This window comes from Amblyomma mixtum, chromosome 1, assembly GCF_055824585.1.
Source record: "Amblyomma mixtum isolate Tamu chromosome 1, ASM5582458v1, whole genome shotgun sequence".
NCBI lineage: Eukaryota > Metazoa > Arthropoda > Arachnida > Ixodida > Ixodidae > Amblyomma > Amblyomma mixtum.
The window spans coordinates 295,342,102-295,366,822 of NC_143012.1; the positions used below are offsets into that span (position 1 = coordinate 295,342,102).

Sequence of the window (24,721 nt, forward strand, 5' to 3'; positions counted from 1 at the left end):
TGACTTCAACAAAGCTGCCATTGCAAACCAGCCCGAAAAAATTTCTGGCTTTTATGACATCTTGTATGATATCTTGCCAGAGTCCTGGGATCTTATCAATTGGCTCGTACCAGAACCTCAAATGGCATGGAGCACGACCAAGACATGCACAACCTAGGATATATGTGCATAATCAGGTCCATGGTACCATAGCAGACCAGGTCTGTAGCAAACTTCTATGCAGCTAGGTACATAAATCGGACTAGCTTGAGTTGATGAAATCTGGGCCTCCCTCATAGCCTGAGTCGCTTTGGGATGTTAAACCCCAATAAATCAAATCAAATCTGGGCCTCTGAACAAGCAGTCAGAGTTATATGTTGCTTGATTGATATCAATGCCCACCTCTGCCGTGGAGCTGATTTTCACATTGCAACCCGCTTGCAGCATGCTCATATAGTTGCATTGATTGTAAAACATTTTATTCGCCGGGAAGAGCTTGGCAAGAGGTCGCGTTAAGTGGTCGAGAGTACATAGCCCTCGACGACTTTGTCAGCCCACTCCACCGCCAAAACTTGCGTTCTGGGGTCAGAGCTAGCCAGCACGGTCTCCCACCGCTCGAGAGAAGGAGCTGTAACTAGATCACCCGGAGGTGGCTCTATTTTGCAGTCCCGCAGGATGTGATCGTAGGTAGCACGGTGGCCACAGTGTTTGCAGTTTGGGTTGTAAAGATCTGGATAAATGTGCGCGAGGAGTGATGGGGTGCGTATCGATCTCGTCTGTAGACGACGCCACGTAACCTCTTGTTCTTTAGTAAGTCTTTTGTCTGGAGGGGGGAAAATTCTCCTCTCTAGTTTAAAATGATTGGTGAGATCATGATATGTGATCATGGAGTCCATTAATTTGATTGATTGAAACCGTTTAAAGTAGGATGGCTCTGGCCTATTGGGAGAGGAAGTGAGGGGGGGGGGGGGGGGGGAGGAGAGAGAGAGAGGAAACATTCGGCGCTGATAGCGCGCACAAAGGCCCACAAGGGTCAGTGTCTCTGGCGCCAGCAGAGTTCCGGAGCATAATATCCAGTCCTGTAGGCAGCGGGCGGATATCCGGCATAATTGCGCGCGGGATCGTTGTAGTCAGATACACTCCCATAAAAGGTGATAGATGTTCAGAAGCGTTGCATTTTGGCCGAGGTCAATTGGTACTGCGTATACACTGCGCCTAGCTGTGTGTGTGCGTTTTCATTTCCTGTCTTGTGTGTGCGCAATACCAAAAAGGTGATTTATAGGTATGGCTCGTGCCCAGTCACATGTAGAACAGGGCACTTGTAAATGCGAGACATCATATGATGCGCATCAGGCAGTCGCCCTCTCTTGGCAGAGTGGTTTCTCCACTTAGCAAGAATGTCGTCGGCAGTGCAGGCCGCTCCAGCATGCACCCTAGCTGTGGATGAGGACTTGAGCGCTTCGACCAGCTGGCAGAGCCGTGTGCTGGGTTGACAGCGGTACATTCGCGAATCCGGCGTCGCTCTGCCTGGCAGGCCTTCTGTTCGATGGCGTCTGGATCCGATAGGTTTAAAGGGACAATAACTTCATCGAACTGACCGTGTGGCTGAGACCATCGGTGCCCGGTTCGGGGCTCTATAAATGGCGTCCACAGCCTCGGTATGGTCCACCAGCCATTGCTGGCCAGTGGCCGAGTTGTCGATCAGCCACTGCATCCCCAGAGTTCGGGAGACCACGTGGAAAAGGATTGGAAGGTCGCCGCATTGCGGGTACAGAGGCAGTCCACACGTCACCTACAGTTTTGCGTTTTCCGCACCTCCCAGGCGCATCCGCAGAATCGCACATGTACGTACGTGTGCCTCCACATGTATTTGGTTGACGTTGGACTGCCTGCGGACGTGCTTGGCGCATTTTTGGGAAACAGCGGTCGACAAGTCAAACACTCAACAATGAAATCCTCTGCAAAAAGCTAAAATTTCATCCCGGAGAATGTGGATTAATGTCCGGTACGTGGGAAACAAGTTTCAAATCAGCGCACTTGAAGACTATCGTAAATATCGAAGCTCATTAGAAGGAAGGAGAACAATAAGGGGACAGTGCCTGCGCCAACCCTTCGGCAATCGAAGCTACAGACCGAAACTGAACTGCCGAAACTGAAAGTCCTTAAGCCATAGACGTCATAGAGTTAACGGCTTAAGCCAATCTAATCCGTTTCGGGGCGTGTGTGCGGATCGGTATCTTGTGCGCGGTGTTGTTACTTCTCGCACGATTATAAATGAAATGCTGCTTCTTTACTGGGCGCAAAATAGAGTTTTTATTTAGTTCTAACTGTTATATGTAGTGCACCACATGACGCTTTTACAGAACATCTTGTCGCGGTGCTTGCGATTGTCCGGATTCGCTATCCAGAGCGCTGCCGTTGCGTACTGTGTCGTCGAGTTCTGCGGTGATCTAGTGATAGTAAGTGGCACACTTGATAGTAATGCGATCGACTAGCTTCATTCACACTTCGGCCGACGACAGAAGCGCTCAAGTTTGATTAAACACCTTCGACGTTTTTCTGGTTTCAGTGCACCGGATCCTCTATGGAGCCTACCATTACGACTAACGACATCCTCATCACAGAACATCTGTCAGTGATTAATAACAGCATTCGGAGGTAAATGCGTCGACGACGCGTTGCGTTCACAAAATATGTAACAAAATCTGTGACTCTTTACAGGGGCGACATCGTCGTAGCTAAGTGTCCGAACAACCCGAAGCAGAACATTTGCAAGAGGGTAGTTGCTGTCCATGGGGACGATTTGATTTACAGGTCACGCAGGCAGAGGGTAAGTTTGACTACTTACGCACAGTCGTCAGCACGCATGTGTAGAGCTCTGTGTTGCGGAACAAACTGAAATCTTGACTCATGGAGTGCAACTGCCAGGACCAATTGTGTGTCTATGGGGCTTCGCTTAAAAATTTGCCTTCCTTTGTGCGACTGGGCGGCGTGCGAGCGCCCTAGACAGCCGCTCTGACGACTGTACATCGGTTATATTAAGCATTACAAGTTTTCAGTTAGCATCCGAGGTGTCGGTGGAGAGGGTGCCGATGCTCACTCTGCGCGTTTTGGATGCAGATACCCAAAGGACACGTGTGGCTGGAAGGCGACAATAAGGCCAATTCGACAGATTCGAGGTCTTACGGTCCCGTCCCGGTTGGCCTTATCAGGGGCAGAGCAGTGTGCAGGGTAAGCACTTTGGTCATTGTGCCCCAGTGCAAAAGCAGTTTCAGAAAAGCCACGAAAAAAAAAAAAAGTAAGAACAGATGGTTAATGCAGTACACATGGCAAGTTTTTTTTCACTTTGCAAATGGTCATGTGCCATCGATATATTCGATCATCGAAAGGCAGCACAGGTGGTGTGGTTCTCAATGTAGCACTGAACACCTGCCTTCCATCTAAGGAGCGTTTTAATGTGCTGGCCCCGATTTGAGAGAAATATCTGAAGTGCCAAGTTTGACTGAAACAGCAAGTTGCAACTAGGTTACCAAACAATTCCTTCACTTCTAAAGTGCTTTTGTTGCTAATGAATGGACGTACAGAACATGATACTTCTCCAGATTTCTTGCCTAAACGAATTCAATAAACAGCATTGCTGTTAATGTTGGTTGTGAAGCTTAGGAATGTATTACATTTCCTTGTGTGTCTGGTTCTTGCAGGTGTACCCATACAAAAGAGTCACGTTCTTTCGAAAGCAGAGCCAGTAACCAAATGCACAATAAAGGCAATCAGTTTTGTCCCAAAGCATGTTTATTCACAAGCTTCAAGACGGGTGCTGAACTTTTCACTGTGGAGCTCCACGGCCACGTCCGAAGCCTCCCCTCTGCAAAGAAGGTGTTTCAGTTAAGTCTACTATTCACATTCGTGAGGTACTAGTAAAACACACTGAAAAGCTGCTAAGCCACAGGAAGTGATTTTTAATAAGCTTGTCCACAACACTAACTTCTACCATAAGTTGCATCACACAGCTCCCTTTAATTTACAGACACTGGTCCATTCCACGTCAAGTGCATTAAAAAAAAAGGCCCCCACCTAAGAAATATTTTGAGTCCAAAGACAACAGTCAACTGCATAAGATTGTAAACTTATGCTAGCAAGGTGAACCAGCTCCATACTCGCAAGTTATTGTAACTTCAGTTATTGTTCAATGCTTAGAGGAAGGCCCAATGTCACTATTTTCATGACTAGAGTTTGTTTCAAATGTTCCATGCTGCACAGCACTTGCTGGACTGCTTGCAGCGTAGTCATAGTGCACGCATGTTAGCACAGCCACAACTTCGCTTGGTTTCTTCAGTGTGCCAAAAACTACAACATGAAGCTGAACATGCCAGTGAAGGTTACTTCTGACGCTCACTTTAAAAATAACATTGCTCTCACTTATCCCCAGATGTGCAAACAGCACTTTTTCAAAACCAAATAGAGTAAGAATGGTAGTGTAGCTCTGCTACTGAATCGAATACGAATAGTACTGCACTAAAAACAAAATATTTTTATCAATATTCGCAACTTGTGTAAATATTTGTACAAGTGCAAATCCACGAGGCGCTAGACGTGGCGTTGTGGTACAGAGCTATAACTCGGGAAGTTATAGATACAGCTGTCAAAAGACAACACTGATCACTAGAGGACAGGCAGCCCTAAGGCAGTATATTAACTGACCATCATGCAATACCTACAGAAAGGACTGGAGCAAATAAACGTGCCACTGCCGCATTTCAGTACATTATTCTGAAGGGCTAGGGCTATATTTGAGCCAAGCACTGAAACAGATATCCCCTGCTGCATTGCAGTGAAGCACATCTCAGCAGGCATGCGCTTCGGCAGTCCACAAGGCGTACCATATCGACTAGTTTTTGTGCTAAGAGTACAGTCAAACCTGAATATAACGAACTCCGATATCGCGAATTACACTTTATATTGAATTCTACCATTGCATGCAAAAGGTATTTTTTACAACTACACATTGGATATACTGAACTGTGAGTGCCCATGATCGGACATCAAAAGCCTGCCAACACACTGCTGCGTTGGCTCCAGGTAGTCTCCGGGCAACCGCGATGCCTGGCTGTGCTTCAGCGAACCCCGTGAAACGCAGGGGGAACAGGAGCAGCCCTTTAAAATCTGAGCCTTCGGTCAGCCTCGCTATGCAATGCTCCTATTCAGCAGCCACCAACCACGTGTTCATGTGTGAGTAGCTCCGGATCTATCACGCTGACTTCGGAGAAAGAAAGCCCAGCAACCTATGAACGCTAAGAGACGCTGTCCTCCATGCTTTCTTTGTCCGCGTTTGCAAGTTATGCTGCTGTTCCGCTCTCTCAAATCTGGCTGTGCCTGCGTTGCTGCACAACTGTTTCCCAGCGCTTCATCCTGTACGATGGTGAAACGACAGCAAGCCCTGCCCTGCCACTTTCAGATAAACTTGAGATAACTTGCTGAGTCGAGCGTGGTGGAAAAAAAAAAAAGTCAACGTTAGAGTGCATTTCAAGATTCCGAGGAGTACGCTAAGTACTATCTCGAAAAAACAAGTCGCCAATCAGAGAATGCACAAAATGCCCGAATGCTGGATATCTTTGCCTCTGCAAGCTGGCTTACGATGAAGTTGAGAAAACCCCGTACCAGCGATTCTTGGATATGTATATACGCACGAAATCTGCCCGTATCTGGCCTCACTCTGCAGCGGAAGGCAAAAGATTCTGCCTGCACCCTGAACGTCCAAGGCGTTCACAATGGGCAGAGGTGCACTCTGGAGATTTTAGGACTGCTACTCCATTATCGGAAAGGTGGTTGCAAGTGAGAGCCAAACAATCAACACACAAAGTGCCGAGAAGTGGGCACAAAACGTGCTACGTTTGCAACACGAACAAAACTGGCTTGCCTTGGCAATGGCTGCCAAGTAGGACCTTGGTGCTAAAAAATGAGAACTGCCATGGTGGTTAAATGAATTAGGCCTGAATGACAGTCCAGCTCACGACAAACATGGACGGATCTTCAAAGTTACGACTGTCACTGGCAAGTCCAAGTCACCCGTGTGCCTGTGGGGATGCACTTTGCCCCCAGTCATGTACAACTCAAGCTCCAGGTCTTGGATGACCAGGGTCTCCTTTGAGCCTTGGTTAAACGACTGAGACAAGGAGCTTGCAACAAGTGGGCCCAAGATTTGCCTCCTCCTGGATAACTGTTCAGCACACCATTGTGGCACATTGCTGAAAAACATCAGGCTTTGCTTCCGCCCATCAAATGCAACAACGGTTTTGCAGCCACTTGATCAAGGCATCATCCACGCGTTCAAGATGGGTTACCGGAAGCGCGTGGTTGAGAGGCTCTTAGTAAAACTGCGGGTTAATGACTATCTGAAGATTGATTTGCTGGCCTCAATCGAGATGATCTGTCGTGCCTGGTAAGGTGCAATACGAGACACAATCCGAAACTATACTTCCATCACGCTGGACTGCGTCATGAGGGTGTGAAAGCTGCAAGTGCGGTGTGCACAGTGGCGTTGCCACGCCGTGGGAAGAACTCTCTGATGTTCCAGACGCTGTACCAACAGAAGCTGCCTTCGAGAATTTTCTTAAAGCTGAACATGATGCAGGTATGATGAGCCCGTTGGACTTTGGAATTGTTTCTGGTGCAACTGAGGAGCTGCCGCTGGAGGATGATCGCCCTCACCTGATGCTTCACAAAGCCCTTTCTGCTACTGATGCACAGCAACAATAAAGCTCAGGAATACAGAGAAGCAGACGAGTTTGTTGAAATGCCGAAGCTTGTATCGAAGCACACCTTGGCAGATGCTTACATTAAATGCGCAGGACCGATTAACTCTTTAAGTGATACAAGCATCGTGTTTGCTGAAAACTGCTCACATCCCTTGCGTTCCTGATAAACCTGAACTTGAACAGCAGGATGTGCTCAATTATGGTCAACACTCTGTGGAAAAAAAAATGCTCCTTCTTAAAAAGTTGAGCTTTGCGAAAGCGCTCAAATTCACCAATGCGTACTTCTACTCAGCCGACACCATTCCGGCAAGAAAAGGCATAGGAAGAAAGTTGTGTTCTTGTGGCACCGCAAAAGTTTTATGTTAACCGGTTCCTTTTCTGTCTCTACTGAAAACAGAAAACACAAGCTCAGCAACATAAGAGCTGTAAGGAAAACTACCGCCTTGCAGCACACACAGCTAAATCATATCACCCTGCTAAGTACATTGCTAATGCACCATTAAATTCAATGACATGTTAGTAAGAAGCACTCTGCCTATAATGTCAGCATGTACATAATGAAATTACACAGTTACAGTCGAACCCGGCTGTTACATTTTTCACGGAACCGCAGAAAAAAAAAAAAAACTGCTGAGAAATATAGTACACGGGAAACATGCATGAGAAGAAAACAAGTACATTACTGCCTTTTCTTTTTATGTTTCTAATAAGGGGAACATGTCTCCTGTGACCCTCGCCATTGTTTGCATGCACAGAAAGTCCTAAATGCCCAGCAATGGTTCTCCGTTGCGGCAAAGAGGATGGGTGCATGGAGTGGGCATAGTTTCTACACATTTGCAACATAGCATGTGGGAAAGCTGCCACAGCTGCTACGAGTTTGCATTTCATGTATTTCCATGGGAGCTTGGACAACATGACTAGCCCCTGAAAACGCACCACCCAGGAACGTAACAGCGGGGTTCTACCGTATGTGGTTGTGCTTTGGCAATGAATACTCACGAAATCGAAGTTGGTGTCTGTTCCAGGTCCAACATCGCCCTTCTTGTCCAGACCTGATATGGAACGCCAAATGTAGTAACAGTCAACGAAGAACCCCAAGGCACAACAGCACTTCAACAACTTTTCACTACAAAAGGAAAGCATGCAATGGCTGCAGTCTCCACAGGCACCCGAGTGCACTAGGATGCATGTTACCCGACATCATCACATTCACTCATTGACACCGTATTTTGCGAAAACTGACTGTTTTAAATATTCGTTTTTTCCGCGGACAATATCCGATTGGAACCATGTTATGACATCGTAATAGTTTGCAATATTTGTCTCCTCATTTTTATGTATGTTTCTTTTCATTGTGTTCTGTATCTTCTGAGTTTTAAGCATATATGCCTGTCCTGCTTGGACCTTGAAAAGGGTCTGCAGTATGTACTAAATAAAATAAAATAATGTTGAAGGCATTCATATAGAAGGAGCTTCTGCTACAAAATCCTGCCCCAGTTCACAACAGAGTGGCATCATCCTGGCGTCAAGCAACCATCTGCGCAATGCTACCGCCTGCCACAAATTCTGATCAGCCCAGACTTTGGCAAATTTTAGTAAAAGTCTTTAGCGGGTTGGCTTAACCCGCAAAACGAAAAGTTTAACTGAGTAAAAAGGCATGTGGCTTTCTTTTGCAGCTGTGGCAAAATTCAAGCGGACAATATCTGCAGCTAATGCTCGACCACACAAGAGCCAAGAAAGAAGTTCAACGGACCTGGCGCCCTCCTGTAGTCGCTGCGGTCATCCGTTGCCTTGCTCTGCATGTCTTGTGTCACTGCAACAGCACAAAAAGAAATGTTTGATTGCAGCATTTGCAGCCAGAACAAGCAGTGCTAAGTCACGATGCTTTGCCCTGCTCGATGCAGGGCATGAAAATATTGTGAAACGGAAAGACACTTCAAGAACAATAATCCGCAGTAGCTCCTTATCACGCCTGGCGCGACAATTGTTAAAAATACAACAGATTGTGAGTGCTCTACAGGATGAATGCATGGAGGAAATCATCCTTCTTTTACCTGCCCTAGCTGTAACACTGAAGCAATACAGATATTATGCCATTTTCATTCATGCAACACTTTACACACCTTGCTAGCAGTACACTGTGCATGCACTGGCAAGGCAAAACAAGATTCCAGCTACTACCGTCCTCTCATTCGCGCACCTGCTTTCTGCAAGCAAAAATTTCAACCAGCATCTCAAAATGGATATTCAGGACCAACTGAACTCAGCCTGCACTGGTAGATTACCGTATTCTAATTACACAGGATACTTTAACTGAAAACTAGCTTTTATAAGCTAAAGGTGGTCAAAAAAAAAAAGGAAAAACAGGTATCGGTGCCAGCGGCTTTTATTGCAAGCATAAAGTGTTGAGGTCAAGAGAGTTTTATGTGTACTGATCCCCAAGACTAAGCTACATTGGCATTCACTTCCAAATGGTGATCACGATCCTTAAGTCTTCACGTCGTAATTTTAAAGCAGGGGGCAGAAAAGAATTGGATAGGCGTCTTCAGTGTCACTTTAAGGTCGGACCGGGTCTTAAGAGCAGAGAATTCACTATATCAATTTTGTCCCGTTTGTATTTGCAAGGTCCTTTCCCACAGACGAGTGAAGCCCCTTCCCTGTTCCCAAATTAGAGACTCTTTAGGAAAGCTAATGGCCACAATACCTCCTGCAACACTCATAGTATGTGCATTGCACCCAGAAGTGGCTGTAGGCTTCCAAGTGACAATTATCAGAGCTGGCAGTGTTGTGCCACCAAAAGATTTGCCTTCAGCACTACCTGTAGGACCAATGCCTGCACCCGCCAAATGCAAAAGGATAGATCATCTGCATCAATGAAAACAAAATGCCACCACAGGCAGCTAGCTTTCCAAGGGAAGTCAACTCCCATGCGTATTGTAGAGAAGGCAAGAGCAGCCAGCACAATACCCCATGATTGGTTCCCAAGTGGTTACCTTGGTGTCGAACAATCAGCAAGCACTGAGACCCTTTTTTTGGGGGGTGGGGGAAGAGGGGATGAGGTGCATGTTTTGACAAGTGAACAGCTTTCAACTGAACTTGCAGCCCACCGGTTGGGAATGCCAACCGCTCACGAAACAGCCTCAGATCTTGGCCTTGCCTTTCCAACATGTTAATATGTGAAGGGCATCATTTCGCAGAGTACGTGAGCTGCGAAAGAGACCCACCAGAATGTCCCACTGAACCATCCTTAGTAGTGCTTAGCTAGTGCAATGCCCCACCATGGCAAATCAAGCACACTCACTCTTCGGCCTCCGGCTTGGCGCCTCTTGGCGAGACTGCTTCTTCAGTGTGGCAGGCACGATCTCTGGTGGCAGGTGCAGGAAGTCGCGCAGGTACTGGATGCCCTCGTTCGTGAGGTACCAGTAGTAGTGACGCCACGCAAACTGTTCCTTCACGTAACCGCGCGACTTGAGGGACTGCAGTGCCTTGATCACTTGCAGGTTTGGGATGGCCTCCAATTCCGGATGCTTGGGCGCATGGAAGTCCTTTTTCGCCACAAGGACACCCTCCTGAAAATAGCATTTATGTGTGAGCCAATAAAACGGTTTGGTTTGGTTTATGGGGTTTAACGTCCCAAAGCGACTAAGGCTATGAGAGACGCCGTAGTGGAGGGCTCCAGAAATTTCGACCACCTGGGGTTCTTTAACGTGCACTGACATCGCACAGTACACGGGCCTCTAGAATTTCTCCTCCAAAGAAATTCAACCGCCGCGGCCGGGATCGAACCCGCGTCTTTCGGGTCAGCAGCCGAGCACCATAACCGCTGAGCCACCGCGGCGGCCAATAAATCGTGCAAACACTGCAAGGTGCATGAAAAATAAAGGTGGGCTTGAAATTGCAATTCTTGCGAACTAACAACCACATTCCTGCTTCAATCTCAGGGAAGACTGATCCCTTGGTGAGCTCAGATTGGCAGAAGCAGTCATGGCAGTCAGTTGAAAAGCAACATGCTGTCAATGCGTCGGGATCGCAGATAGAATGCCCACACCACTGCACAATGGGGTAACGCTGCAAGCGCTCAAAGATTCATTAACTAACGGCGAGCACTTCTAATTGCGGCATTTAAAGAAGGTTACCGATTTTTATTAAGCTAAGTGTTTTATGTATGTCAGCTTGTGCTTGTGGCCCATCAGAAAATATGAGGCACAAGCACTAACTTTTTGGTGAAAAGCTTTCTTTGTCAAACAATGAGTTTTAGCTAATGCGCTTGCCCTGCATTGTAACGTAACACAATTCTGCAGTAAAATGCACGGTTGGGCTGGCGCCTACACGTTTATGCCACCTACAAATTGAAGTTGGCTGCAGAGATACGTTGACTCATCCGATTTATGTGCATACGGTCCTCTTTAACAGGGGCAACACCGCAAGCACCGGCTACACGAGCCAAAAAGTTCCTCACAGGACGGAGATTCATTTCATACAAGCCCTTGGGGAACAAGAAAATAACCGCCGCAAATTAACGTTTAAATACGATTTCCGTTCCCTTAACCCAAGGCGAGTCTTCCGGCGGGACGCCAAAGAATGCTTATAATAAACCACCTAACCATACGATTTTAAACATTCTTACCTTGAAAAGGTATTCATAGATGGCGACGCGATTCTTCTTGGGCATCAACATGGTGAAGCTGCAGAGATTCGTACAGAACAAATGACACAAAGCTCACTTATGAAGCCTTATGAGGTTGACTGCACTGTAAACAGCGACTCGCTGTGTTTAAGTCAGAGAACCCGCGAAACGCACAGTCCACGCGTATTCAATGATTACTTTAGTAGCAAACTGAATCCCCAGTACACACTACACAGCAGCACTCAGAGTAAGCGGCTTGAACAGGCGTGATCCGTCTAGGCCCGGACGACTAAACCGAATCACATTCGACGAGCTGCTTAACCATAACGACACAAATCAACAGGCCCACAATGAACGTCTCGAATTACGTGCGATTTATGCAAAAATTACGTTAACAGGGGCTTCGATCACTACGATTCGTCACTCACCTCTAAAATCAAAGCGCTCCCGACATGAAAGCTAAGCGGAAAAGGAACCAGTGTCGCAGGAAGCACACCCTCAAACGCAGGCAGTTTCCGGTTTTCCATACCTCTGCGTTTGAGGCTGCGCTAACCACGTGGTCACGTATCACGTGATAAATATAATGAAAACAAAAATGTAGACGCCGCCAGCCGTTGTACACGCCGATTTGGAGGATGTTGCTTGTAACGTTACGCTGATGGAAAGAAAGCAGCCTTACCCTCAATTATCGGCCGTCGAACCAAAAATATTTCTAGTCAAAGTTGGACGGCGCCAGCTAGAACAGTGAAGCACTGCTAGAAGCTAGTAGGCGACCGAAAAAGACCAAGCGGTTCGCGACGAGTTTCGGGTTCACACATGTGCCCCAGGAGCGTGTCGCCGGTGCTAAAGCGTCAGCGTTCGTGTCATGGGTTCTCTAGTACACGTAATATTACTGTCATGCCTTCTCATTCCACTCGTCTCATGCGAAAAATTCAGCGACCACAAGTTGAGAGTCTACAGGTAGACGTAATCTTTTGCTTTTGATTCAATGTCTGCAATCGTCTCTCCCAATGTTTACGTAGCATAGTGTGTGTGTTGACATTAACGAAAGCGTATACTAATGTTTGCATAGTGTAGTACTTGTCGTGGCCTATCACTGATCTTGCAACAGCGGTACCGTCTATATCGAACTAGAAACAACAATTTTAAAAGTCCCATTTTGTTGTTTCTAATGTCTGTACACAAGTAGCCTGCATTCATTGTGTTGCCGGTCTGCCCATCTGCTTCTCTGAATTTTCAGATAACTTTATTATTACTTTTATCATGCGTTCGTTTCAAGTTAACTACTATTGCGGTTTCATCGTTAGCTCAACCACCTGCTCAGTTGTCCTCCCATGTGAGGGCGAACATTCTCCCTTCGTCAAAAGGCTTGACAAATTTGTTTTAATGCTGTTTATCGACATTGAGTGCTGCTGATACATGCAGAGATTTCAAGCAATAGATACAACAGAAAGCGATATTTGCAATCACAGCATTGATGCAATTTGAAGGGTGTTTTAAAACGTATAGGCTCACATCAGATGCATTCTTTTCTCCCTGCGTGAATTGCATAGAAAATACATTACACTGCAGTTGACATAAAAGGAGTTAGAAATATGTATATATATTTATGCTGGGCAGCAGGGCATTGGCCTAAATTCAGATTTTCTCGGAATTTAGGCTGCATTGGTTATAAAACTGTCGCACTTTATCATGTCATTGCACAAATAGTGAGATGCAATCCATTTTGTGAAATGTAAAGCCCCAGTCGTGTTTACATTCTGCAAACTACACTGACCGGGGGAAGCCCAATTTGGCCACATACGGAAGTCTCTCTTGATAGTATAGTGCTAATCTTTATCATGCTGGTAACTGAGTGTTTCTGCTATTTAAAATACACATCACTGATCATCAACAAGCACAAACCTTTTATTTTATGCAATAAATTAATCAGTTTCATTTTATTTGTGTTAATGCAGTGCATACTGGTGAGAAGGTTAAATTGTAAACAGAACTGAGCATTTCCCACTGATGCATTTAGGACGCTCTGAATTTTGTATTAACAGCAGGGCTGACCGCACTTTTTGTAATCCTGTTGCAGAAATCGAGTGCTGGAAATGTTCCAGCATGCATACGATGGCTACATGAAGCATGCATACCCTTATGACGAGTTGCGGCCACTGTCCTGTGATGGTGTGGACACTTGGGGCAGTTTCTCACTTACCCTCATCGATGCACTCGACACATTGGCTATAATGGGCAACTACACTGAGTTCCGTAAGGTAGCAGCAATGATTGCCGAAAACATCAATTTCAATATCAACATTAATGTCTCCGTTTTTGAGACAAACATAAGAGGTGAGTGCAGTGCACATATTTTTTCTGTTTAGCTTATTTGCGTTTCTTTTAGAAGAACACAGTTGTTAAAGTTTTTGTTTATTTCTCAGATTCCTAGCATATTGGTCCATTTGTATTTGAGTGAGTAGGAATCTGGACAAGCTCTTTATATACCATAGCCTCGTTACCCCGTATGCAGCCTGATTTCATGTTGGATACTGCGCATACATTTTTACTAGTTTAAGGAAACAATCGGACATGTATTCCTCACTTGCAGTGTGATTTGACGTCAGTGTGGGCCCAGGCCAGGATAATGCAATGATTTTATCCCATCCCAGTCCAATATTCTTGACGATGAATATGAATATTTATGGCTTAAGGGCGGATTTGCCAAAGTGAATCTTGGCACAAGGAGTTTTCATCTAGACAAGGCGGGGTCAGAAACCCATGTTCCAAGCATTTCACCTCAGTGAGTATGAGCATGAGGACAAGGGAAAAGCTTGTACCCACTGGATAACCATTGTGTATGTGGCAACACTGAGGACCATATTTTAGACCTCCCACTTACGAGGCAGATGCTCAAGCCATTCGACCACTACCGAGGTGCCCTAACATAATTCTTTTCATTTGCCATCATTGGCTCAGGTGTTATCAGGGTCAACGCTTTTGATTGGGAGATTCAGATGGCCAACATTGGGGAGTCGCAGTGGTGTGGAATATTTGAAATTGAATGAAAAACCAGTGCTGGCCCTGTTGTCGGATTTACTGAATGAAGAAAGTTATGCATACAAACTGTGGCGGGGTAAATAAACTGTTGCATCACTGACCTCTGAAAGCTAGTGTTATTACTCTCGTTCAGTCCTTATAGGGGGTAGCCAGCTGCAATGGGAGGTTGTATTGTCTTGTATTGACTTATTCAGATCTGTGCTACGAGACCAGACAGTCTCTGATGTCGGTGTCCTCTCGTGCTTTGCTACTTAGTTTGGACTCCGCGATTTCTTTTGACACTTATTCTATCTGCCTCATTTTGCTTCCATTTGTTACTGAAATTTTTTACACTTGTTGGTGCCTTGAGGCCAAAGCCTTATAGAGGTGTTCAGGGCAACCAAAATTCAATTCTTTGGTTATGCTTCTCCGTGGATCATCTTGCACCACTGAACATTAGTGCTTAATGTTACTTGCCTCAGCTTAGTTTCCATCTCATGATCGCAAGCATCTTTCTTTGTGACAGTGGTTGGGGGCCTACTTTCCGCACACCTATTGTACCGGAAAGCTGGGATGGACCTTGAGCCTGGCTGGCCATGCTCGGGGCCCCTCCTGCGCCTTGCTGAAGATGTCGCCACACGGTTGCTTCCAGGTACTGTGTCCACCGTTTGGTAGTTGTTTCTTTCATCTGTTTTGCTTTATTTTCGAGAACTGCTAAATTGGTACATACTTTTCAAACAGACAGGTGAACTGTTGCCAGCACTGCTATCCTGCACACCATGAAGAGTTTTTCTCTTTCAGGACCACTGACCTCCTGAGCTTCCATTTCCGAAAGTATGGGCATTGCTGTAATGTCAAATGTAAAGTGAGGCCAGAGTAACTGAAACCACCGAATACACAGGAGAAAGTTGCGTTTCTTTTTTAGTGATGTTGATTAGAGTGAAGAGTTAGAGTCATAATCAATGTAAGTAGAAGACGGTTTTGCAGCAAGTACAAAAAAAAAATGGCATGTCACAGGTAGTGCATTGTGGACTTAGCTACAGTAGTGGCTGTCTCACCTTTTTTTTTTTTTTGAAGGTATTCATGTTGTTAGTAGCCCGGCTCTGAGAGTGCCTACCAGCGAAGCCCTTAAACACAGCAGCAGACATGGCAAGCTCTAACGAGTCCCTCCTTTCCCTACCCTTGTCTGCTTAGCGTCATGTATGCAGAAATGGGGCCACGATGTTTGTAAGGAAGCGGCATAGAGGTGGGGGGAGGCAAAATCTTTTACTGGTGTGATGCCTTCATAGCAGTTCTCATAAAGAGAGATAGAATTAAATGCAGGCACTAAGACGTCTAAGGCAGCATTTGTTAGCAAACAAAATCAACTCATCAAGGTCTCAAAAAGCACCTGGCAGATTTTTGAGGAGGTGCCCCTCGCCTTCCCTTGGCAGTGTCACTGCATGTATGAAATCTGCTGCCATTTGTTGCAAGATAAGCTCCTGGAATATCACAGCTGGGAGTTGGGGCTTTCTGTGTAGGAACAAAAGGATAAAATAGTAAACTCTGCTCCAGAAGACAGACGCCTTTGGTGCAAGTTCACATCTTGTCCAAGGTCTGCTGTGCGCAGGTGTGCATTGGAGTTTGGATTAACATGAGGACATGTTATAGTAGTTAGTTGAGAGTAAAATCTTTCTTTCTGTATTTATTTATTTATTATTCCTCAAAGGTCCCTTTCGGGACATTACATGAGGGGTGGGGATAACACGGCAAAAAAATATTATACATTAATAAGAAATTAATAAGAATGTTTCAAAGTAACAAAGTGTGAAGCAACGGCTGGTGGCAGAGTGTAGCAACTCATTGAAAATGGACAAAAATTACGTTGATGAATAGGCTTCCTCGATACTGGTCTTGAAGAGTCGATGATTCAAGATGGTGGCCACTTCAGCAGAGAGGTCACTCCAGTCACGGGCAGTCTTTAAAGGGACAGTGAGGAGAGCTCTATTAATATTTTTTTTAAAGCAAAATCTGATAGTTCGGCATTTCATGGCTTTGTTGCCACTTGGCCGGCAGCGAAAGATGCATTTATTTCTAAGAAATTTGGATTCGAAGTTGAAAAAGTTTTTCCCGCCGCTCTGATTCAAACTTGGGATTCTCTTATGACGACACAGGACTAAGTGACGCGAAACATGACGTAGCGCAGACTCTGTGATTTCTGGCGGCCAGCAGTGCGACCTAGCAGCAGCCGAAGAGTAAGCTACCACCGGCCGCACGTTGAAGGCATCTATCGGCCATTGCGGCCGTCGCTACCGTCACTTCGTTTACGTTTTTACCGGCGTTTTCCCAGCGCTACGATGGATCCCGTTCTCGAAGTCGTCAACGAAGTTCTCGCAAATAGACACCTTTAGCATACCGTGTACGTTGTTACCGTTAGCGGAGTACCAGGAGCCCGCCTACTGCCGGTGAGCAGGCGCTGATTGGTCCCGATGCTGCAGGCGTGCGCGTAGCTGCCGGATACGTGGCGCCATCTGGCGACGTCAAAGAGATTTGTGCAGGCATTGGCTGCGCCTCAGTGATTCGTAGCTTCTCGTGTCCTAGTGTTGCTAGAACCATTAGTTCTAGCAACACTGTTTTGTCCTATGACCTCATCACGCTTGTACTTGCGAGTTTGGCCTGTGGCGGCGATACCTGTGTTTTGGTTCTTGCTCTTTTCTACGTTACAAGAGCTTTGTTGTTAGTATGAGTGGCGTTTTTGTAATCAGGAGCTGGTATTCTGTCGATACAAGGCAACTTCAATTTCTCCTCAGTGTCCCTTTAAGAAAAATGATTGCTGGAATGTGGTGGTTGACAAAAAGTTTCAATCAATTTTTTAACTGGCCTATCCTAAGACAAACCAGTTGAAGGGGCATTCATGCAGCTTGATATGCGTTTCTTTATCAGTTGTGTGTGCAAAGGGGGGGTGGAAGGTAGTTAGTGAGCTAGGCAAGAAAATGTGTTTTGGGACTGAGTTCAATAATGGGTCATGCGCTAAGTGATGATATCATTTCACTCTGCTCACGACTGTGAGATCTCAGGAGATGGGCCATGGGGTCGTGTTCTACCACTGCTCATGTGATGATGATGATGATGTCACTTGGTGTGAATGACGCAATCTCTAGATAACCAGCCTTTGACAGTTGATTGTAGGGGAGGGGCACTAGGTTCATACTTCACAATGGTGGGTGGTGGTTCTCTGTGCAGCGTTTGACACCAAGACGGGCATGCCGTATGGCACTGTCAATTTGGTCAATGGAGTGCCGCCGGGAGAAACGAGCGTGACTTGTACTGCTGGCGTTGGCACCTTCGTGGTCGAGTTTGCAGCACTGAGCCGACTGACGGGCAATCCGGTCTTCGAACAAGTCGCCCTGCGAGCTCTGCGAGCACTTTGGAAGACCCGCACATCCATAGGCCTGGTACCTTTTATTTGCATTTGGTATTGTAGACAAGGGTTGTATGACAAGACAATAAGCATCTAGAAGATGTAAAACATTTACTGGAAAAGAAACAAGAGTAGTGTCAAGTGAACGATTACATGCGAACTTATGCGATCGCAAAAGGCATATGGTAGAATACAGGTTCTTAGAAAATTCGAAGTGCAAAAGATGAGACATCTGGGCTGCACAGTTGCAACTTTGCATTTATTTTTCCACAGTTTCTAAGTAGCACTTGTCTTCTTGTGCTTTGAATTCTCCTAATGGCTAGACCAAATGGCTCAACGGTTAGCTTTGTGGAGACAGTTTTATTCAGTTGGTGTGTGGGATGATATAAGTTTCAAATAGACTCACACTGTCAAAGTAATTTTGCTATATGTACCTTGGAACTACTAGGACTGTGTTGCATTGCATGTTGCTGGCACCGGTTTTAATAATCTTTGTAGTGATTTGGATCAGTTGGAGGAAACAGGACTGTTCTAAGTCTGCTGCTGTTGCAGGTGGGAAACCACATTGATGTTCAGCTTGGAGTCTGGACTGCTACAGACTCTGGCATAGGGGCTGGTGTAGATTCCTACTATGAATACCTGGTGAAAGGAGCCATCATGCTACAGATGCCTGAACTTATGCACATGTTCAAAGGTGAACAAAACTTCCTTTCTTGGCTTGCATTGTTAAGAGAATATATTCTGCTTGTCTTAAAGAAAGTATCGCCACAAAGTTCTGTTTTGCTTATTTGTCAATCTTTTTTATTGCGCTTCTGGCACCAAGATAACCGTGAAGTAGAATTGCAGCTATGCAATTCCAAAGCAAACTTTGCAGTCACAGAGAACTCCATTTGTCATTGTGGCTGCTAAAGAAAGATGCAACAGTGAAACTTGAAGTTTCATATACCCTATTGTTAGATGCTCTACATGAGCTTCATTACAAAGCCCGGCTATGGTTCAGATCATTTACACAGTGGTCAGTATATTTTAATGCAGATGCTACATTCACAGCTTATTCACTTATTTCTTATTGTACCATGAATGGTTGCATAGTTGCCATACTATAGAGATCAGGTAGTAGGTGGTGTACTGAGCGACTTTGCCACATAAGGCACATTCAGCATGTTATTCTCCTGTGTAGAGTACAGTGCCAATGAGTGTTTTCGTAACACAGATACCATGGAAAATCTGAAAGTGCGTGTTGCTTGAGTGGTGCAGCCAGATATCAGTCACTGCCTGCAGTCTGTAATTAACGTTTACAGCCTGCACAGTGTGTTAGCCTGTCTTTTAATTACAGGTAGTTATTAGAGACCCTGTGTTGAGGCTACACAGAGAGTCAACTATTATTTTGTGGCATCAGGTGCAGTCAAAACTTGTGCAGACACCATTACATTACTTGGCTGGCTTCTTTTCGCTATGTGGAGCTGTTGTGCTGGCTCAGTGGTAAAGGCACTCGACTGCTGACCCGAAATACGCGAGTACGATCCCGTCCCCAGCGGTCGAATTTCGATGGAGGCGGAATTCTAGAGGCCCATGTACTGTGCGATGTCAGTTCATGGTAAAGAACCCCAGATGGTCAGAATTTCCGTAGCCCTTCACTATGGCATCCCTCATTGAGTAGCTTTAGGATGCTACACCCCCATAAACCGTCTCTTCACTGTGTAGGTCTTTCTTCTTGCGCTGTCGGAAACAGGGTGCAAAGTTTGAATTCAACGAAAGAAATGTAGGTCTGTTCCCTCGTCTGGAACATTGATTCAACCTCTCTGTGGCCTTGTTGCACCTTAGGATCTGTTGAATCTTTCACTGATTGTGCGGTGAAGAAAAGATAATGTGAACAATTAACGTTGGATCCTTGTCAGTTTGGTTTGATAAGCAAGCAAGCCTTGCCATTCAAGTTTCCAATCAGCACACCATTTTTCTGTTGTTGCAGAGTACGAGAAAACAATTAGCAAATATATGAAGCGTGATGACTGGTACTTCTGGGTGGAAAACTCCTCCGGTAAAGTCACCATGCCAGTTTTCCAGAGCCTTGAAGCGTTTTGGCCAGGCCTGCTGGTTAGTGTGTTTTGTGTGACTGCTTATGAACACATTTCAGTTGCTAATTTGCTGAGTTGGCTCCTGCTTTCATTGAGGGTGAATCGCTGCATGCAGCTTTTATGCGTGTGATCTTAGTATGCTCAGATTTGAGCAGTGTGATCTGTGTTCTTTCTTTGATAAGATTGCGACAAGGGCGCAATCTTATCTGCACAATCTGCACAAGCACAATCTTAGTGTAGTGCTTTTGCAACTGATATTTTCCTTTTAGGGGTCGTGCAACTTATTTCTTTCTCATGTGTTATTTTTAAGTACACATCAATAATGTATTTCTTGCACCTTATTAATGCAGACTCTAATAGGTGACCTGGAAAATGCGCGCAAGTCCCTGTATAACTACCATCAGGTATGGAAAGAATACGGATTCACACCCGAGTTTTATGAAGTGGTGCATGGAAGAGCTCACCCAAAGCGAGATGGCTACCCCCTCAGACCAGGTGAGTTTTGACTTGGGCTCAGGTTGGCACAGTTGTTACGAAAGCACTTAAAAAATTTGTTTTGGTTTGGCATCGGTGTATTTGATGTGGATTTTGATTATTGTGACTGAAGTATGCAAATGCATTACTCAAGTGTAGCGTATAACAGGAGTGACTGCCAAATGGCACGTCCGTGCACAGGTTGAGTGTAAATAAGTAGTATTCTTGGCTATAGTCTGTAGGCTTATAAAGCGCACATCAAAACAGTAAAATTTATCTTTTGCTGTTTTCAAAGAGATCCTAAAGAGGAACAATGGTAGATGTCTGAAACTGTGAACATCGAACTTCGGAGTTTGCTTTCTGGCCCAAAATACCGCCCTTTTTTGGGGGGGGCAGAAAAAGTTAGTACAAGTATGAAGTGTTCAACTGCTGAAATGAAACAAAAGCTGTCTTTTGTTTCATATGCCTTGGAGCTACATTCATCATCATCAGCCTGATTACGCCCACTGCAGGGCAAAGGCCTCTCCCATGTCTCTCCAATGGACCCTGTCCTGTGCCAGCTATGACCACCTTATCCCCATAAACTTCTAAATCTCATCTGCCCACCTAACTTTCAGCCTCCTCCTGCTACGCTTGCCTTCTCTTGGAATCCACTTCGTTACCCTCAACGACCATCGACTATCTTGCCTTCGCTTTACATGCCCTGCCCAAACCTATTTCTTCCTCGTGATTACGACTAGGATGTCATTAACTCTTGTTTTTTCCCTCACCCACTCTGCCCTCTTCCTGTCTCTTAACGTTATGCCCATCATTTTCCTTTCCATAGCTCGCTGCGTTGTCCTTAACTCAAGTTGAACCATTTTTGTTAGCCTCCACGTTTCTGCTCTATACGAGCTACAACAAGTGCTGCTTATTACGTGCATCCCTAAGCTATGTCTTAGTGAATGGAATATTTATCTCCTCCTTTCTTTAGAGCTGGTTGAGAGCTTGGTGTACCTGTATCGAGCCACCAAGGACCCTCATTTCCTTGAGATTGGTGTCGACATCCTTGAATCAATCATGCACAGTGCCAAGACTGAATGCGGTTATGCAACAGTAAGTTCCTTTCCTTGTACTAGTGTCATTGAGCAATAGTTTACATATTTTGGCCTGATTAATGTCTGCTGTGATTGTTGCCTGCTAGCACACTTTATAGTGTGCACAGCCCCCCTGCAGAAAGGGCTGTACCAGTGGCTATGGTGCTCGGCTGCTGGCCCAAAAGACGCGGGTTCGATCCCGGCCGCGGCGGCTAGAATTTCTTTGGAGGAGAAATTCTAGAGGCCCGTGTGCTGTGCGATGTCAGTGCACGTTAAAGAACCCCAGGTGGTCGAAATTTCCGGAGCCCTTCACTACGGCGTGTCTCATAGCCTTAGTCGCTTTGGGACGTTAAACCCCACAAAACCAAACCAAACCCAGTTTTTAGTTTGTGGGTCGGTCATCAGCATTTGCAGCACATTTGTACGTTATTCCTTTTCACCTGGTTGGTAATTTATTGGTATGAAGTGCATGCATATAGCAAGCTGAATTGTATCATTTCCCTTTTCATTCCTTTTCAATCTTTGTGGTAACCTTTTGTGAGCTGCATACTCATAGCCTGTCTGACAAGTCTGGTTTGTTTGAACTGCATGGCTCACATTCCACGCATTTAGTTACTGCTTTCGTGGCTACCTTGGGCTGTAAATTTTGACATTGATTTGAGAGAAATGAGACTGAAATGAGCCAACTCTGGGTTTATTTCAGATAAAGAAGGTAGGAGATCACACTCTTGATGACCGGATGGAATCGTTCTTCCTGGCCGAAACGACCAAGTACCTCTACCTCCTTTTCACTCCTGATCACTTCATCCACAACAACGGTAGTTCTGCCAGCATCATACAGACATCATCGGGAGAGTGTGTCATCGACACAGGTGCCTACGTGTTCAACACTGAGGCCCACCCCATCGATGTGGCAGCTGTCCACTGTTGCAGCACCGACAAGGCGGCGGAGGATCGAGCGCTTCAGGACTTTGCAGAGGAGCTTGACCTGAGCAGACTAATTCTGGATGAGCAAAGAGACGAGTTTGTCAGGCTTTTGCGGCCAAGAGAAGGCAATGAAGACAGCGCTGAAATTGGTAATTCCCAAAATTCTCAGTGTACAGGGCGGAAAGCAAAGGAGGACTTGACACCACCGCCCTCTACACCTTTGTTAAAACTTCCAGCTCGTGATCCCATACTGGATTTCAGTGGGCTACTGCCTTCCAAGAGTGCGGAGAAAGGCCTGATGGATCGAACTGAAAATGAAGAAGAGGAAGAGGAACAAGAAGAGAGGTCTCATGACGATGACGATGGTGCCCACACACTGTTTGGTTTTTTAAATGCTGATAAGGAAAATAGTGATGAACCATCTGATTCTGAATTGAGCAAGGCAGAGGATGAACCTACGCAGGCAAGCAGCGATGGCTATGAAGAAACTGTTAAATATGGGAAAAACCAGGAACAAGAAGCTGGAGAAAATCATGCCAGAAATGAACTTGATGAGGAAGCAAATAACCTCAGCCATGGTGCTCCTGTGGAGACTGTTTCTTCTGAGGAGGATTCTGATTCGTTCAATGGAGAACATGGCAAGCTGCCACCTCAGTCCTTGGGAAGTGATGGTGCAGTGGAGGCACAGGTCAGTACTCTCGAGGAAGACATCAGTGCTGGATTTTTATATGATGAAGACGAGTTTGATGATGAAATGAATGACTACAAATCCCGCCATAGTTTTGAAGAGGAAAATGGTAGTGAAAATGAGGTCTCTGACGATACCGGTGAACACGCTGAAGGTGACACTTTTCCTCCACAAGTCGTTGCCAACGATTCCCATCCGGTGCTTCAGGCAGGTTCTCCTGCCTCAGAGTCAACAGATGATGTAACAGTGCCAGATTCTGTTGAATCTGCTGGTATAAAAGATGACACTACAGCATTGAAGCAGGATGACCGTAGTACAGACGATGGTAGCAACACTAGTAAGGCAGCTGGTGAGCGCACAAGTTCAGGCTCTGATGAACTGATTAGTGATTCTTTGAAGGCAGGTGTAGGCTGGAAATCGGAAGTTAAAGAAGTTGAACTTGCTCCTGCTGAACAGGAAGTAATCTTCAGCAACACCTACTTTAATGAAAGCAGTAGCCCTAGTAAAGAGGCTGGGAGTGCACAATCTCCAAGCCTTCAAGAGCAAACTGCAGAAGTATCGGATGAGAAAGGGGCTGTCAGTACAGAAGATGTTACAGAGTGCATTAAAAGGCCGGCAAAAGAGCCAAATGGATGGCTGATACTTAGGTGTCCTTCACAACCTTTTACGTCACGCCTTGCATTTAGAGGTGAGATGTTTAATGTTGACTAGTTCATTTATTGTACTGTATTGGTTTGCAAGCTGCTCTGTCGAGCACAACGCGCTCTGCATAGACCTACTGTTGTACGTGGCATTCCATGTTTCAGGAGCAATGAAAAAAAAAAGCAAATATGAGATTGTGTACGCTTCAAGCTTCAGTAGCTTTACCTGATTGCTGATGTTTTTTTTTTATGATGTGGGGTGTCACTGCGTGGGAATAACCTATGTTGAAGCTTGTCTGCATCAAGCGAAACACTGATTTCAATAAAGAATGTGCTTATTTTATTACACTTTTAGCCTGAATCACCATTATCCATTTCAGTGTATTGGTGAAGAATGGGATTTTGAGTTTGGTCTGCACGTAGTGGCCTGGCTGCCATTTTCAGAGCTGAGACCAGCTTGATGCATGGAAGCTTTTGACATGTAGCACATGCCCTGAAGGGGCAACAGCTTGTTTGCTATGTTGTGACTTTGACGCCTGGCTACATGTGCAACATTCCTCTTGGTTGCTAAAGGGCAGCTCTGCAGCCAGCACATTGGCTTTTGCTGCTTCATTCTGAGCAACCATACGACCCGCATAAAAGCATGAGAGCATGTTGGAAATTTTGTCAATCTTGTTTACTTGTACGAGAGACAGACTGGCTGACTTTATTTGACGTCACGATACAAAAGTGTGTTATTAATTCCACTGTGCTAAGATGAGGTGGCTGCACTTGTTTTTATTGAAGGGTATATCTAGTGGCTCTAGTCGTTAATTCCACCCGCTATTGTGATGACAGCAAAGTTTTCTTCCTTCATTTCTTCTCCCATTCATACCGGTGGACATCTACATTCTTGGGGTGAAAGGCGACAAAGGGGTGCTGCCTTAACTGCCTTCCCATGCTTTAATACCCTGCGTATGCCTACAATTGCATTGGAGCTGTTCCATGAAAATAGTGCTTGTTTTACAATGGCTTGTTTGTTTTACATTCTCGAAAACAATGAAGCAACCATGCACAAG

General features: G+C 45.5%; 3 protein-coding genes across 4 annotated transcripts; 2 read left to right on the plus strand and 1 right to left on the minus strand.

Annotated features, from left to right (window-relative positions):
* The first annotated feature begins 1,560 nt into the window (after nucleotides 1-1,560).
* LOC149372123 (mitochondrial inner membrane protease subunit 1) lies at nucleotides 1,561-3,765 on the plus strand. Its single transcript, XM_089566508.1, has 5 exons — nucleotides 1,561-2,438; nucleotides 2,549-2,637; nucleotides 2,701-2,809; nucleotides 3,100-3,210; nucleotides 3,681-3,765. Exons 1-5 carry the CDS (start codon nucleotides 2,328-2,330, stop codon nucleotides 3,726-3,728), a joined length of 468 nt encoding a protein of 155 aa, XP_089422634.1. The 5' UTR covers nucleotides 1,561-2,327; the 3' UTR covers nucleotides 3,729-3,765.
* LOC149372124 (small ribosomal subunit protein eS10-like) lies at nucleotides 3,754-11,887 on the minus strand. The gene is made up of 6 exons (XM_089566506.1): nucleotides 11,790-11,887; nucleotides 11,362-11,419; nucleotides 10,036-10,303; nucleotides 8,488-8,547; nucleotides 7,734-7,786; nucleotides 3,754-3,844 (listed from the first exon to the last, which is right to left on the minus strand). Exons 2-6 carry the CDS (start codon nucleotides 11,410-11,412, stop codon nucleotides 3,806-3,808), a joined length of 471 nt encoding a protein of 156 aa, XP_089422632.1. The 5' UTR covers nucleotides 11,413-11,419; nucleotides 11,790-11,887; the 3' UTR covers nucleotides 3,754-3,805.
* Nucleotides 11,888-11,951: 64 nt separating this feature from the next.
* On the plus strand, nucleotides 11,952-24,009 carry LOC149372125 (uncharacterized). 2 transcript variants are annotated; one of them, XM_089566504.1, is made up of 9 exons: nucleotides 11,952-12,321; nucleotides 13,442-13,698; nucleotides 14,909-15,034; nucleotides 17,605-17,816; nucleotides 18,335-18,476; nucleotides 19,752-19,876; nucleotides 20,208-20,352; nucleotides 21,305-21,426; nucleotides 22,111-24,009. In XM_089566504.1, the coding sequence occupies exons 1-9, from the start codon at nucleotides 12,227-12,229 to the stop codon at nucleotides 23,731-23,733; spliced, it is 2,847 nt and encodes a 948-aa protein (XP_089422630.1). In that variant the 5' UTR covers nucleotides 11,952-12,226; the 3' UTR covers nucleotides 23,734-24,009. The 2 variants fall into 2 exon arrangements, with proteins under 2 accessions (XP_089422630.1, XP_089422631.1); XM_089566505.1 differs by lacking the exon at nucleotides 13,442-13,698.
* Nucleotides 24,010-24,721: the final 712 nt, after the last annotated feature.